At 39.5% G+C, this 16,401-nt stretch overlaps 1 protein-coding gene across 2 annotated transcripts in view; it reads left to right on the top strand.

Annotated features, from left to right (window-relative positions):
* Window positions 1-5,995: 5,995 nt before the first annotated feature.
* Window positions 5,996-16,401, top strand: part of RAD21 (RAD21 cohesin complex component) — a 28,856-nt gene continuing 18,450 nt past the window's right edge. The window contains exons 1-2 of one of the 2 annotated variants that reach the window (XM_046642245.1): window positions 5,996-6,204; window positions 13,258-13,432. In XM_046642245.1, the coding sequence (XP_046498201.1) occupies window positions 13,289-13,432 (144 nt within the window). In that variant the 5' untranslated portion in view covers window positions 5,996-6,204; window positions 13,258-13,288. The remainder of the gene's footprint in view (window positions 6,205-13,257; window positions 13,433-16,401) is intronic. The other variant, XM_046642244.1, reaches the window with a different exon arrangement.

The following is a 16,401-nucleotide window of genomic DNA, read 5'->3' on the forward strand; positions in this document are numbered from 1 at the left end:
AGTTTGCCTTATCTCTGTGCATTTTACCCTCGTCTCATGACTCAGCAGCTTCTACTCTTCCTTACACCCCTCCGAACACGCCACCTTCCCCTTCTTTTTAGGAAAAGTGCTGTATTTACCATATTATTTCCTTAATTAGTGATAATTTAACGTCTTTTTAAGTTTGCAAGGATTTTTTATTAAGATGTTACCATTTTTGTTAGTTGTATAAGTTTTAAGACATCTCCCCCAGCCCTATTTTCTTGCAATTTGCCCTAGTATTTTTAGTAAGCCATTTTGCAGAATGAAAGGAACCATGTATATCGTGTTATAACAATAAAAATGCCTGCATGCTGGTCTGGCTAGAGGGGGTCAGAGGAAACACTATCCATCTGCTTTTGATAAGCACCCATTATTCTCAAAGATACAGCCCTATTACAGAAGAGATGATGGACTTGAAAACTGAGGAAATGCATCAAAACAGTCACTGATAAAAACTCCCAGCTAAAGAAGGAAAACTGCTCCCAGCATGGAAATGTTGTTAGCGTAATGAAATTTTCTGAGAAAAGTCCAAGTGATTCACAAAGACCCTGACCCAGTTTCTGCCTCTGCAGCTTCCTCTGGTCTCAACCTCTGTCACATTCCCATCTGCCCCCAGAGACCTGTGAATCCCTGGGCCTGCTCCCGGCCCCCAGGGATTTCTCTTTGCTGACATCTATCTGCCTGAGAGACCCTTAACGCAGCCTTGACTGGGCTGTTTGCAGCCCCTCTCTGGAGCACAACCCTGACTCAAACCCACGTGCCTGAAGCTGAGCATGTGACTATGAATGAAATCTACCATTTCGATAGCTTATGAAACTCTCGCACATACCGTTACCACTCACTTATTTAATATCTAGCGTGTTAAGAATTGGTGTTTCTGTACTGATCTTTTGTCCCTAATCCCTCTGCTGCTTCTATAATTTCTGTGTCTGATTATAACATTTTTTACTGTGATTGTTGTTCTTAAAGTCCATTTTCTTTTTGATCAAAATATTACCATCCCTTTTAGGGATGAAAAAGATATGTTCTGAAGAAAAGCCAGAATCTATAATTTTCTTTTCAGCCACATTCTGTCCATTTTTCTCTGCTTAATCCCAAATCTTAAAGAGGCTATTCACTCTTTCTGGACTTTTCTTTAATGAACTTTAGAAACCTCACACAACAAATATTTTATACTTTGATTTTTCTTTACTTAAATAAAATTTTTAAAAGTTGTGGTGCAACATATTTAATATTCACTCATGGCTAACATTGAAATACTCCTGAAAAATCTATCTAGTTGCCTTATTCCTCTCTTAATCTAATCCATCCTACTCATTATAATTTATTTTATGTTATAGAAAATTGTGTTTTAAAAGTTTGGCAATTCAGAAGAACAAGTGTATAAAATTGTGTGTAAATCTTAACTCTGATACTATGGGTTGATCATCTCTTTCTTAAGTTTTTATCTCACAAAAAAGTCTCAAGTGTGTGTGTGTGTGTGCACGCATGTGCACACGCATTTGTGACATAGTGAAATAATAAGACATAGAAAGAACATAGCTATTTTATAAACATACTCAAGACAGTGGCAGCATCCATTTCTTCAGACAAGGATTAGCCCAAATCATAGAAGTCATCAATTGAGCAATCAGAAAAGAAAAGTAGACCATTTTCAATGGAAGGAAGATTAAATCTGTAATTTAAATCTGTCCTGCCATGGTCTTAGTCAAACAAATTTACAATTACTTAAAACTGACAGATGCACATTCATCAAATAAGTATCTCCAGGTAAAGGAGATATTGACTGTAACCGACTTCTGTAGCAAGAAAATTTAACTCGACATTTTAGGACAAGGAGCTGAATGAATATGTTGGATGGAACTTCAGTCCAGAACAGAATATGTACCTTGTTTAAAAGAGCCAAATCCAGGGGCCTGGCCCAGTGTCATAGTGGTTAAGTTCGCACGCTCCACTTCAGCTGCCCAAGGTTTGTGGGTTCAGGTCCCAGGTGCAGACCTACACACTGCTCATCAAGTCATGCTGTGGCAGCATGCCACATATGAAATAGAGGAAGATTGGCACAGATGTTAGCTCAGGGTGAATCTTCCTCAAGCAAAAAGAGGAAGATTGGCAACAGACGTTAGCTCAGGGCCAATCTTCCTCACCAAAAAGATTAAATAAAATAAAGAACCAAATCAAGCAGATTTAGGGGATTAAGGTTGTATGGGAAAAACTATATAAAAATCCATGAAAGGGAAGTCGAGCTCTGGTGAACAGCTATTGGGAAAGAACAAATGGTTCAAGAGAAAAGAATTTATAGGACTTCAGGAGTTCAGTACTGAAGAGAGAAAAAGAGAGAGGGACAGGAAGAGAGAACTTTTTCAAAGAAGGGTTACAAAATGGACGTAGAGCAAAGATAGTTAAGAAGGTCATTTAGAGTATCCAGGTATTTCCTGAAGTTCTTAGAAGTTGAATATCTGATAAATATTTGCTGTACCTTGCTGGCTATTTCATGACTCAGAAGGTAGAAGGAGCAAGAGTAATAATCACACTTTACTGAGTGATTACTTAGTTCCAAGCACTATGCTAAGTACTTTGTATATAGGATCTCATTTAGTTCTTTCAACAGTCATGAAAAGTGTTATCCTCATTTTTATAGATAAAGAAATCAAAGCCTAGAGACATTAAGTAAGCTGCATATAAAACAGCTGGGAGGTAGAAGGGACAAATTTAAACCCAAAGCCCATATTTATAACCATCCTTCCTTCAAAGATAGAGAAAAAAAGTCTTAGAGAAAAAAAGTAAGCTGTTGATTTAAATGTTAGAATCCAATTTGTTACTAGAAATTAGGGAAACAGAATTGTTTTTATTCAAAAGGAAATATATGGGATTCCACTGACAAAAACTCTAAAAGCTAATGTAACAAAAGAGAGAGAGGAAGTGACAATGCATGCTCATCTGACCATAGTTTGAAACTGAGAGAGATTTACACTGAATGTTAGCATTAACAGTGAAGAAGCATTCACCACATAATGTGGTCCTAGCCATGTGGTCCCTAACCTGACAGGAGACTTCCCAGATGATTAGTTTTAGCTCATTTAGCAGCTGATATACTTAAATTATTTTGAAGTGACGAATTAAATTGTTTACTGACAGAAGTTGAATTTTCTATTGTAAAGAATCTGTTAATGCAAGAGTGTGGGATTTTTGTTTTTTTTGTTTTTTTCTTTTAAGATGATGCAACAATTGCTGGCGTTGAGTTTGTTTAAAGCTGCACCAGCAGGAAGGATTTAAATGTTTTGAAGATTTAATCTGTATTGGTTGAGAGAAATCATACTGAAAATAGTAAAAATGCATCTACCCCTTCACTCCCCAGTTTGGGATTTCAACAACTATCCTTAATGCCAGCTTCTTAAACTCCCCATTAGAGAGAAAAAAAAGCAAAAAACAAATGAAAAAATTTGCGCAACTGAAAAAGGACATTCACTCGATGAAGCTTTGAGTTTCAGCTGTCATGGCCACTTGGCTGATGGTCTCCAGCCAGTGAGATGAACCCTGCACCAAGCCAAAAACAGAAGCCCCAGAGCAAGTGGTGCACAAGACTGCACCTGTTGCAGCAACATAAGAAGGGTAAACGTAAGTTGTGTTGTGTGTTGTTAAAACCCTGGAAGGTCCAGGACTTAAGGGGAGCTGTCGCTGACAATGAGGAACTTATGTACTTAAATGTCAGTTTTTCCTACACATTTCTTTACTTTAAAATGTGTGTACACTCAGAAGCTATGACAGAGAAATAAATTATTCCTCCATCTTTTAAGAAATTCCAAAACTAGCAGTTAAAAAATTAGCGTACAATTGAGCTGGATTAAAAGTACTAGAAGCCCAGGGTCGGCCCGGTGGTGTAGTGGGTTAAGTTTGCACACCCCACTTCAGCTGCCTGGAGTTTGCTGGTTCAGATCCTGGGCGAGGACCAAGCACCACTCATCAAGCCATGCTGTGGCGGCATCCCACCTAAAATAGAGGAAGATTAGCACAGATGTTAGCTCAGGGACAATCTTCCTCAAGCAAAAAGAGGAAGATTGGCAACAGACATTAGCTCAGGGACAATCTTCCTCACAAAATAAATAAATAAATGAATGAATAAATAAAAGTACCAGATGTCCACATCAAAAATGATAATCTTACTATCCCCTACTCTGGCTAGGAGCATTTTGTCTAGTTCTGGGTGCCATTCTTTAGGGAAAAAAAACTTATAGAGGATAATACTCATAATGACAATGAAAATAGTGCTAAAAAGAATTTAGATTACTTGCAATATGCCACACACAGTTCCAAATGCTTCCACATGTATTAATTCATGAGTCCTCACAACAACCCTCAGATGAGAAACCTGGAGCACAGAGAAGCTCTGTTACTCACCCATGGTCATATGGCAGTGAATGGCTGGGCCATTTTTGTAAAGCTCTGAAATTCTGGGTAGGGAGGGGATACTTTTTACAGTAATAGTGTTATTCTAAATAAGACAGAGGCTCAGGGAAGACTCTCTTGAGGCGACTTTTGAACTAAGATATAAAAGATTAAGAATTAGACAAAATGGGAGGGGATGGAAATGCAAGATTGTTCTAAACATAGGGGACATCAAGTGCAAAAATCTTGAGGCAGGAGTGTTGATGGTGCATTTCACAATGATGTGAAAGGCTGAGTGACGGGAGCACCGTGAGGAAGATGGGGCAAGAGAGGAAGCTGGAGCAGGAGGCAGGGGCTAGATCAGTGTATCATCTTAAGCATTTTGAGTAATAGTCTACAAGCTATGGAAGTTTTTAGAAGAGGAGGGGAGTGACCAGATACATGTTTTGCAAAGATTCCTTTGGCTGCATTGCAGAGAATTAATTGAAGGAGGACAAGAGTGTAGGTGGAAAGACCAGTTAAGGAGAATAGAAGCTTGACATTGAGATGGATGACAAAACAACAGAACAAACAAACGAAACCCTCATACAACCCTCCTCCATCTTCTTGTCTCAGTGTATGGCTCCCCAGTCCAGCCCATCTAATCCTGCAAACCCCAAACCAGAGGAATCATCCTTGCAGCTCCTTCTACCACAACCCTATAAGGAATCGGTCACCAGTTCTTATTGGTTTTATTTCCTAAAAAACAATCTCTCAAATAAACACAAATTACATCTAGACATTTACTCTAGTCTTCCCCAATATGCCTGAATGGTCTTTCTAAAGTGCAGATACCTCTGTTACCGTCCAGACACATGGGCTTGCTTTCTTTTCCTCTATTCCTATCCTGCTCTCTTCTGTCACAGGACTTTTGCACATGCTGTTCACTCTTCCTGGAACTCAACCTTCACATCCCAGCTCCACTATCAGTTCCTCAGGGAAGACCTTCTCTCCCATTCTCCAATTTCCCCCCACTATTAGATTTCTCTCTATATCCAGCTTCTTCATGGCACGAGTATTTGTAGAAATTTTGATTCCTCCCTAGCTATACTGGAAGCTTCATGAAGGCAGGTACTGTTTCTGTTGTATTTATCATTATATCCCAGACCACAGCTATCACAGTACGTGGTTATGGAGAGAAGACCGTCTATAAACAAAGGTTGACTGAATGAATGAACCTCTACATTTTATGGGTTTTATGTTACCTTCGTTGCTACAGAACCATCAAAATGAATTTTTGTGTCGGGGCAGGCAAAATGCACAACGATAATTCTTGCCTTTAAAACAAGCCTAAGAATAAAGCTAAACCCATATAATTGCTTCACTGGCGAGCACTGCGCATGCGCTACTTTCCAGTTTCACAACGCTCGAAGACCCTCTAGCAAGAGAATCACCTTTGCGCTTGCTCAATTCGGGGCTGCACAACCAGGGGGCGGGTTCCCAAGAAAAGGAAATGGTCACTGCGCCTGCGTCGCTCCTTCTGGTCTTAGGCCGGCTGCGCAGGCGCACAGGTACCATTTTGACCGTAAACATCCTGCCGATTTGAACCGAGGATTTGGGCGGCAGGAAGAGCCGCGGCGTAACGGCAGCCATCTTGTTTGTTTGAGTGAATCGGAAAGGAGGCGGCGGCTGTGGCGGCGGCGGGAGCTGCTCCGAAGCTACACCTCACAAGGGCTCCCCCCCTTTCCCCGCCCCCTCCCCCGACCCTTTTCCCCTCCCCAGGCCGCCCAGCCCGCCTAACTCCCGGCGGAGAGCAAGGTAAGATCCCCGGCCGACCCCTTCTTACCCTCCGGCTCCCTCCCCCCACCCCTTCCCCGCCGTCTGGGAGCCGGACTCCGGGGTGGGGACGGGCGGGCGAGGGAGAAGGCGACACTCGCCGCGCCCCCGGAGCGGGCCGTGCTGCCACCCTCGGAGCTCCCGGACCGCTGCGCCGCCCGCCGAGGCCCCTTCGCCCCGGGCCGCCCTCGGCCGGGACCCGCGCGGCCCGCAGCATCGCCTGTCGGGAGCGGCTGGTTCTGGTCCATTCCAAGGCCGGCAGAGCCGTTACTCCGCCGGTTCCTGGGGAGCCGCGTCTCCCCGGGGAGGCAGGGGAACCCCGGGCGGCGGAGGGCGAGCAGGAGGTTTGAACGAGCCCGCTCTGGGCAGCGGGCCGCCTCCTTCGCGGTGAAAATGGCTGGCTGGGGAGACGCGGGATTCGGGGCGGGAGGAAGCGGCGGCGGGCCCGGCGCCCGCGATGCCACCTTGGGGGCGGGGGGGCGCGGCGCCACCGTCCCCGAGGGTGGTGCGGGGGCGGCGACGTGCGGCCCCCGCCCTTGCGGGCACAGGCGGCGGGGGGCCCCTCGCCAGGGACTGCTGCTCCCCCTCCCCTTTTTGTAAAGGAAAATTTTTTATCTTGGGAATATGAAATATCGGACAGACCAATAGAAAACGCGACCAAGGCAAGTTGCTTGTGATTCTTAGGAAATTAGCATAACTGGTCTCCCCCCACCCCGACTTTTCTAATGATTGAGGATATTGGGTGTTGTAGGGACGCTTTGGAGAGGTGTGTGTGACTGACAAATACTTGGTGTCTTTCCCCCTCGCTGAGAAGGGCTTTGCAAATGATCTGCTGTGCTGGTGTGGGCTGACACTGTCGAGTCGTGCTGCCAGACTTAGCGGCCTTCTTCAAATTTGAAAGAAGGAAACGCTGGAGGGTTTGTCTGGCCACCCTACGATTCGTGCTGTGATTCGTTAGGCTGTCTTCAGTGCTCAGAAAGGCGCTCGTGTTCTTAAGGGTTTCTGCCAAAGGCTCGTGTTTGTAGGCTTCTTGTTGCAAGAGAAAGTTAATATTTGCTCTGCTTGTACTGTTGAGAATAATCGCTGAATTCCAGGGGGGAAAAAATGCCTGTTTTCTTAAAATGAGTATAAATGCAAGTAACTGTGTGAGTCTGCAGAATTTTGGAGACAGACTGGAGAAGCTTTTCTAAATTGTAGTCATTAAATTTCTTTGTTGAAATGTTGGAGGCAACTAATAATTATTTTTAAAGAGATATTGATGAGGACATATGCCGTATCCAGTGATTAAATTACTTAACAGTTGGTAGATAGTTGAAGTGAAGCAGTGCATAACTAGTGGACACAGTGCTTTTTATACGTAAATCAGAGTAACATTGGTAGAGCGTGACCTTTACCTATTTTTGTGTTTATAAAGGCAACATGTTAGCACAGCATAGCAGTAAGTTTTCCGCTTAGAGTGGTATATGTTTAAAGTAGTCTTAAAGTTGAGAGTTTCTTTCCTGATCAATTCTTATTTATTGGAACAAAACTTCTGAGAAATTTTATCTTTTCTAGTTTGGTTACAGAAGAGGAATTTCTAATTTTTGAGAAATAAAGATTTTGTGTTTTTTTGCTTAAACGTTGTCATGTCGGAATTGTTAGGCATGATCATGCTGATTGGTATGTGCTATGCTGTGAGATTTTTTTCGAAGTTACTATTTGCGTCTACAGTGGCACTGTGGTAGGGATGCTATTCTGTTTAATTCTCATAATCCTGTTTAGCAAATATTTTCCCCGTTTTAAAAATGAGAAAGCTAGAGACTCAGATGTTAATTCATTTTTAACCGTTACGGAAACAGCTAAGTAAGGAGGGAGCTGAATTTGAACCTAGGGCCTATCTGATTGTAAAACTCTTGTTCAGAGAATGTCAGTCCCAAAAAGGAGGAGAGCTCTTGTGTGCAGGGTTGGAAATACCTTCTGTCCATGAGACACTCCTCCTGCCCCCTAAAGAAATAGTTCCATTCTTATCTGAGTTAGCTATTGATGTTTTACAAGGTTACTAAATCGCTGAATTTCAGCCTTCCAGGTCTTTACAGTTAGGGAAAATAAAGTCTAAGCACCTTAATTTGCTAGTTAGTGGCAAAGCACGATAGTCTTTACTTTGAATAGGTGATATATGTGTATGCTCCAGTTTAAAGAAAAAAAAAGTCAAATAATACAAAAGGGTAGGGCTCACTTTCCCTGCAGACCCACTTTCCAAAGGTAACCAGTGTAATCAGTTTCATTTGCACTCCACAGGTAGTTTGTGCTCATGCAAGTGCATGTAAATATAGAGAGCACGCCCTCTTTATTATATGTATCTGTGTGTATATGTTATTGTTTACGGCTGCATGGGATTCTATTGTATGGCTGTATTAATTGTTAAAAGTCACTTACTCGTGGTCAGGCAGGTTGTTTCTAATACTTTTCTATTAAAACTCATGCTGGCAAGGCAACATAGTGTTGTAGTTACAGGTGCGGGCTCTGAAGTTCAAGTTCCACTTGTATTAAGTACTCGTGATCTTTGGCACGTTACTTATCCTCTGCTTTTCTCTGTTTTCTGGTCTGTAAAATGGGCCAGGATTTACCTTATAGGACTGTCAAAAGGAGGATGGACACACAAAATTCTTAGAGCTTAGGTTTTTTAAAAAAAAAATTTTGTTAATACTGTACATCTCGAAGTGTATCTTTGGCATTATTACTGCAGTTTCTGGCTAGAAAGTATGGGTGTTTGAAATTATCATAAGATGTTGCCAAATTGCCCTTCAAAGAGGTGATACCAATTTATACTACCACTCTTCTACCCTGCTTTCTAACAGATGAGGGAAATATTGGTAAAGATTAACATTGTAGAAACTTGAGCTTCAATTTGACTTTGGTTTTGGGGAAAGATCTTAAAGAAATTGCCACTTTTTGCATTCCTGAATATGTTCTAAAGTATCCATTTTTCTGCCATTTCACGTCAGACAGAAGTTATTTCTTAGCATCAGTTGAGAAGAAGTTTGCTCCTCTAGAAAAAATTTGAGAAATCATGAAATTGCTAAACTATGCTCTGGGACCAAATGCAGGCTTTCTGCTAAGAGCCTTTGTAAAGGATTAGCAGCATTTAGAATCTTCAAAACCTGTAGAGATTAGTCAGACTCTTTTTTCTTTAAGATAGGTTAAAATTTGGTATTACTGAGGGAATAAATGGTTTAAAAGGCAGCAGTGATTTGCTTTTTTTTAGATATAAGCCAATAGTTGATCCATCACTGTGCCTCAGGCTTCCTTTAGTTATTAGGGTGATTTCCTCTTGCTAATTGTTTCCTAGATTAATTTTAGCACCACTCTGCTTTATTTACACCCCCTGCCCCCCCTTGCGTGCCAGGAAAGCATCTGTTTGGGACTCTGCCTCAGCATAGCTGGGATATTTTAGGCCTGGTACTCTGACTACCCGCTGAAGTGCTGGCCATGAGCTGCTGACACCTGTTGAGAAGTGCCAGTAGTTGTAATTTCTAAAATCTCCAGAATTGTTTACATATGTCAATTATGAGATCACTTGGTGTATCCCATTTCCTTATTCATTAAGCACATATTTAATAGTTGTCATGCGACAGGCAGTGTTCTAGCAGTTAATATTAAGGAGTTTTTAAATTTATTTGGAACACAGCTATCTTCTATCATGAATCTAGGGGCTTGTGTATGACAGTGACTATATTTCTAAGAACATGCTTCTGTATTGGATTTCTGCAAAATCCTGTAGTTTTATTTATAATGCTCTAAAGGCAGCTTAATTTTTGTGCTAATAAACTTTAAGGCTTGAAGTAGAAGCACTGATTTGCAACATGGGAGGCTCTCTTTGATTATGGGAAGCATATTTTGATCTAGAAAATACTGCTAAGTGGGGTATAAGATGCACTTGAAGTGTTATCATTTAATGCTTCTAAAAATGTTTGATCTGAATTCTTCCTAGTTTAGTATTCCTTAGTTCTTTTTACTCCAAATTTGAGAGAAAGAGCACAACATTAGGCAAATGATGAAGCCTGTTTTTTCTTTTGAGAAAACTTTGCTAGTGTGAATTAATGATCCCCTGGGAGCATCTGGTTCAAAGAATGAGAATTTCAGGACGCTTTGCCGTTAAGTGATGGAAAATGGAGATGAGGCAGACCTGACTGAGTTATGCCACCACCCTCCCAAACATTTTTGACAGGCATGAAATCTCTTGCCTGTCATATGTTTAACTAATACATATTTTTTGTACATCATTGGAAGGAATGGGCACAGTTTTTAATTGAAAGTCGGAGAGCAAAATTCTCGTTTTAAAATTTACAGTCTCTATGAAAACATGAAAATTAGAGTTAACTTACTCTGGATCTTTTTTTTAAAAAAAAAAAGCTAATTTAGAAGAAAGTGTACATTCTCAGCAGTGTATGAGAGATGCAGCTTCCCTATATCCTCACCAGCATTTGGTGTTGCCATCTGTTTAATGTTAGTTCTTGTAATAGATGTGCAGTGATATTTTATTGGGTCTTGGTTTGCACTTTCCTAGTGGCTGGTGATGTTAAGTGTCTTTTCTTGTTCTTTGCCATCAGCATGTCCTTCTGTGAAATTTCTCTTCATTTCTTTTGCCCATTTTCTGATTGGATTTTTTTTTACTCTTGAGTTTTATGCATCCTTTGTATATTCTAGATCCAGCTCCCTGTCAGGTATGTGGTTTGCAAATATTTTTTCCCATTCTCTATCTTGTCTTTGCATCCTCAGTGGGCTCTTTCATAGAGCAGAAGTTTTTAATTTTATGGAGGCCAATTTATTGGGTTCTTTTCCTTTTGGGGACATGGTTTTGGTGTCACATCTACAGATTCTTACTAAGCTTTAGGTACCAAAGATTTTCCCCTTTGGTTTTTTCTAAAAGTTTTACATTTAAGTCTGTGGCTTATTTGGAATTAATTTTTATATAATGTGTGAGGCTTGGGTGGAGGTTCATTTTTTTGCCTATGGATGATACCCAATCACTCAAGCATAATTTGTTAAAAAGACTATCCTTCCTCCTTTGTTTTGCTTCTGCATCTTTGAAAAATCAGTGGACTTATTTATGTGGATTTGTTTCTGGATTCTCTATCCTGTTCCATTGATTTGTGTGTCTTTTTCTCTGCCACACAATGTTGACTATTGTAACTATGTAAGTTTTGAAATTGGTAATTATTCCCACTTTATTCTTTTTCAAAATAGTTTCAGCTCTTCTGGTTCCTTTGCCTTTTCATATAAATTGTAGAAAAATCTTGTCAACTGCTGTTAAAAAAAAAATAGGATTTTGATAGGAGTTGTTAGTTTCTTTAAAAACTAAGCATACTCTTAACATGCTACCCAGCAATCACACTTCAAGACACTTGTCCCAGAGAAATGAAACTTGTGTCCACCAGAAGTTTGTATACACTAATATTTGTAGCAGCTTTATTTGAAATAGCCAAGAACTGGAAACAAGCAAAAGTCCTGCAATAGGTGAATGGCTAATTGTGGTATATGGAATGCTACTCAGCGATAAGAAGGAACGTGGTGTTGATACATGCAACAACTTGCATGGGTCTCAAAAGCATTATGCTGAGTACAAAAAGCGATTCCAAAAAGTCACATACTGTATGATTCTATTCATGCAGCATTCTCAAAATGACGAAATTAGAGATGACGAACAGAGAGGTGGTTGCCCAGTCTTAGAAATAGTAGGGAGCAAGGAATGGATGTGACAATTAAAGGGATAGCAAGAGGAGAGCTTTGGTGTTGAAATGGAAATGGAATAATTCTTAGTTGCTTGTGGTCTTGGTTACACAAATCTACACATGTGATAAAAAGTACTTTTCATGTGTTATGGGTACACTTGAGTTTATTTCTGTAAAAGCATGACTTGTATATCTTATTCTAGTCATGGACATTTTAGAAAAAGAAATTTACCTTTGACAAAATGGATTTTTTAAAATCTGTGAAAGAGGAAAAATAAGTAATATAAGGGAAATAATTTACAGTTAATGCACTCTTCAAGGTGGAGTTTTCAGGATGCCTTTTTTTCTTATGTATTGGTATATTAGCTTGTTGAAAGACAAAACGTGAATAACATACTTGTATTTCTACTGAGACCATTTCAGTCATAAGATAAACTTGATGCTGTATCATTGTCCTGAAGTTAGTATTTGTAAGTAGACAAGTGCTTTTCAAGTTCCTGAGTTGAGAAAAATATATATAATACTTTACCTTTTTAAGCCTCAGCTTTTCTAAATTACTTACCTATAAATGGGACACCCCACCTACTTATCTTTGCTTGGTGGAATATGAAATACTTAGCACAATGCTTATCATGAGGTAATAATTATTATGTAAAGCATTTAGTTGAGAATTTCAATTTTTAATGGAGTTCTAAAAATGAAAATTTCCACATTGATTAATATCTGTGCCTCAGTGTTTTTCTTCTTGGACATTCTTTTCTTGCTGTAAAGAATATATTCTCCAGCTTTTTGGCCAGAAGCAGACTATTTCCACAGTCAGTAATCAGGATAGGAATGGAATGAACACTCGATGGAACCTCAAAAAGAAGAGTTTTCTGATGATAGTTTTTGTTTTTTAAAAAAAACTAGTACTTTTATTTTAAGATGACAACAGGGATGAAAGTGATTTGACTCTTTTGTTCCTTTTCCCTTCAGTAGAATAGGAAACTGGGGCTGGCCCCATGGCACAGCGGTTAAGTTTGCACGTTCTGCTTCTGTGTTCCGCGGTTCGCCAGTTTGGATCCTGGGTCCGGACATGCGCACCACTTGGCAAGCCATGCTGTGGCAGGCGTCCCACATGTAAAGTAGAGGAAGATGGGCACAGATGTTAGTTCAGGGCTGCTCTTCCTCAGCAAAAAGAGGAGGATTGGCGGCAGATGTTAGGTCAGGGCTAATCTTTCTCAAACAAACAAAAAAAAGAAAACTTTCGTTTTTGGATTTCTTATATGTCTCAATAAATATCTCAATTCTCATATGGTATTTATATTAATTTTTTCCCCTTCAGGTTTCCTCCTGTTTCGTAGTCCACCAGAACAATGTTCTACGCACATTTTGTCCTCAGTAAAAGAGGGCCTTTGGCCAAAATTTGGCTAGCGGCCCATTGGGATAAGAAGCTAACCAAAGCCCATGTGTTTGAGTGTAATTTAGAGAGCAGTGTGGAGAGTATCATCTCACCAAAGGTAGGTTTGATGTTGATATTTCATTCACTTTGTCGATTGTTTATTGTCTATGTGAAATAGAATTGTATTAAACAACTTTTTAGGTAGGCATCTGTATATATTGGAGTGAAAGAAAATCCATAGGTTATCCAGAGTCCCAGTTTGATATTCTCTTCCCTTTAAAAATTCTGTAAATAACAGATATTTTCATTTGTCTGTTTTAATGGTAGATGAGCAAGAGATCGGACAGTACCCAAATATTTTGTATTTGGCTTTCAAGATGTTTTGGTACTTAAACATGTGTATAGGTATTCCTGATTTAGGAATTTACGAAACATTCAAAGTAAGGACTCATTAATCAGATCCAACTATTAGCCAGTTGGCAAATAGTATCCATACCACTTGCTCCACCTTAGCTTCACAGGCCTACTTGCTATTTCTGGAAGATCCCAAGCTTTTTCCCCATCTCAGAACTTTTTTGCGTTCACTGTGCTCTTTCCCTAAATCTTTAATTACTGTCTCCCACTGAAGTGAAAGCGTTAAGATGTCCTTATCTTAGCTGCCTGGTTTACTGCTTTGTTCCTAGAGGAGCTTGTAGTAACATCATCTGAATCTGTTCTGAGGCAGTGGTTTCAACCCTTGGATTTCACAAATAATATAACTTAAAGTAATACAGGGCTTTTGTGTTGCCAAGAGAGGATTTTAAAACACGTAGACACTGTTACATCTTCTTAATACCATCATTAGCATTTCATTGAGGAACAGACATGTTGACTTCAAAAATGTATGAAGGACTAATCTCAAAATAAAGGCAAAGTCCTTAAATATAGTTTTTTAACATAACATCTGTGTTTTAAAGGTGCTTCCTAGACCTTGTATTTATACATATGCATACACACACATACATGCACCGTTGTGAAACATTTGAGATCACAGCTGTCTGGACCAGCAGTGGGAGCTATTCTTCTCAGAATTGGCAGTTTGGACAATGCTGGCATGTGTTAAATAAATAAGAGTAGTTCTTTATTGCTGAAAGAGCGAGAGGATCTCAGAGGAATAAAGCTAGGATGTAGCAGAGACTTGTTCAGAAAAGTTATTTGGGAAAGTATACACTTAGGTAGGGGGAGTAAAAGCTTGTATTTGGAATCAGAGTAAATTATAAAGTTTCCGTCTGTATATGGAATCTTGGCTGGTTTTAGAGTTATACAGCTGGTGGAATTTACTAGTATTTAAAGACATTTCTATCATGTTATTTATAAGACAATACTAATTTGAAAACTTTACTAAAATGAGAACTTTACAAACACGAAAAAAGTGACCTATAGTCCTACCACGTAGAGAAACCTTTAGTATTTTGGTATGCCTTCTGGACTTTCATGTGTGCATATTTTTTACAAATAACTTTTCTCCTTTTTTATGAATATACACAAAAATTGAATTATTTGTTTCATAACAAGACTGTACTCGGGAAAAGCTCTGTTCGTAGTCCTGCTGTCATTTTTAATGGTGGTATTGTGTGGTGTCATAGTTTTCTATTCACAGAATCTAAATACAAAAAACGTAAACATACTTGACCTAAATTGAAGTGAGGTCATTTGTGTATTCATAAGTTCACTATAGAAATACTAAAGTATATGATTATAGGGGGGCTGCTCTAGACACTCCTGGGGATGTCTTAATATAAGACATATGCAGTGCATTACCTTCATAACGTTTGAGAAGTTCTGAATTCCAAAATACATTTGGATCTTAGGATTTCAGATAAAGGATTATGGGACCTGTAATTCATTGTTTTGGTTGTGCATGATTTGTTTTACTGTCTCTCTCTCTCTTTTGATTTTTTTAAATAACCCATATTTTTTCCTAATTTTTTGAATTTTAATTCCTCTGGTCCTGTACAATGCAACCATTAAAAATTATGATAATGGTATGAACAGAGCTGTTTGTGATGAGCAGTCTCATCACAAAACAATGTGATGCAGTTTTTTATGTACTCTCAAACACTAAAAAAAATGTATAGGCACACATAAAAGCTTAGAAGGCATATCAAAATACTATTAAAGATTTCTTTAGGTGATAGGATTACAGGTTGTTTTGTTTTCTTCTTTTTTAAAAATAACTGCTTAGTAAACATTGCTTGCAAAACCATTTGTTCACATCCGTAGGCCTTTTCTTAAAACTGATGTTTAGGAATATAATTGATGGGCCAGGTGATATGCTTATTTTTAAGATTTCTGATGTGCATTAACAGTTTGCTCTTTGGGGAGATTGTACCACTCGGCACTGCTAGTCAAATTGTATGAGAACATGACGTTTTCTACTTTTTATAGGTATGCTTACTGAGATAAGTGAATGGAAATAAGGAGAAATTGAGCTCTTTTCTTGCAATTGACATGGGTGGCTAATCTTTAACATCCATAAGCAAATATTGAAGGTGATTTGGCTTAAGTGGACAGTGAATTTTTTCATAGTACGTGCAGAGTGCTTTGTACCCTCTTAGGGATGCTGCAAGAGAGTGTGAGACAATCTGATATGTGAAGGTATGCTCCAACAGCCACAAAGCAAGGCAAACGGTTCAGGAATAATGTAAAAAGCTGGAGGGTATGTGTGAGAGAGAATAACTTACTTTAAAAACCATTTCCAAGTAGATTTTTATTTGATTAATTCTGTTTTATTGTGATTGCATATAAAGATGTTTCCACAGGGTGAACTGACCTGAAAATTTGTAATGTTTGCTCTCGTGTGCAGTTCTTGTTATGAGAAAATGTTGGTTTAGTTGTTTGAAACAAGTGTCAGGCATTTGGCTAGTTGTAACGCATGCCTCCCCGCCTTCCCTTCTCCCTGCCAGCTGCTGGCAAGCTCTGTATAGCTTTCCCTGGATGTGTAGCCTGTGTTCTTTATTATACCTACACTCTTAACATGACAGCAAAAATATCATACCTCATTTTACCTGCTGCTAGGCTAAACTCAGTACCAAACGAATCCAGAAA

The sequence above is a fragment of the Equus quagga genome, chromosome 16 (genome assembly GCF_021613505.1).
Source record: "Equus quagga isolate Etosha38 chromosome 16, UCLA_HA_Equagga_1.0, whole genome shotgun sequence".
Lineage (NCBI taxonomy): Eukaryota > Metazoa > Chordata > Mammalia > Perissodactyla > Equidae > Equus > Equus quagga.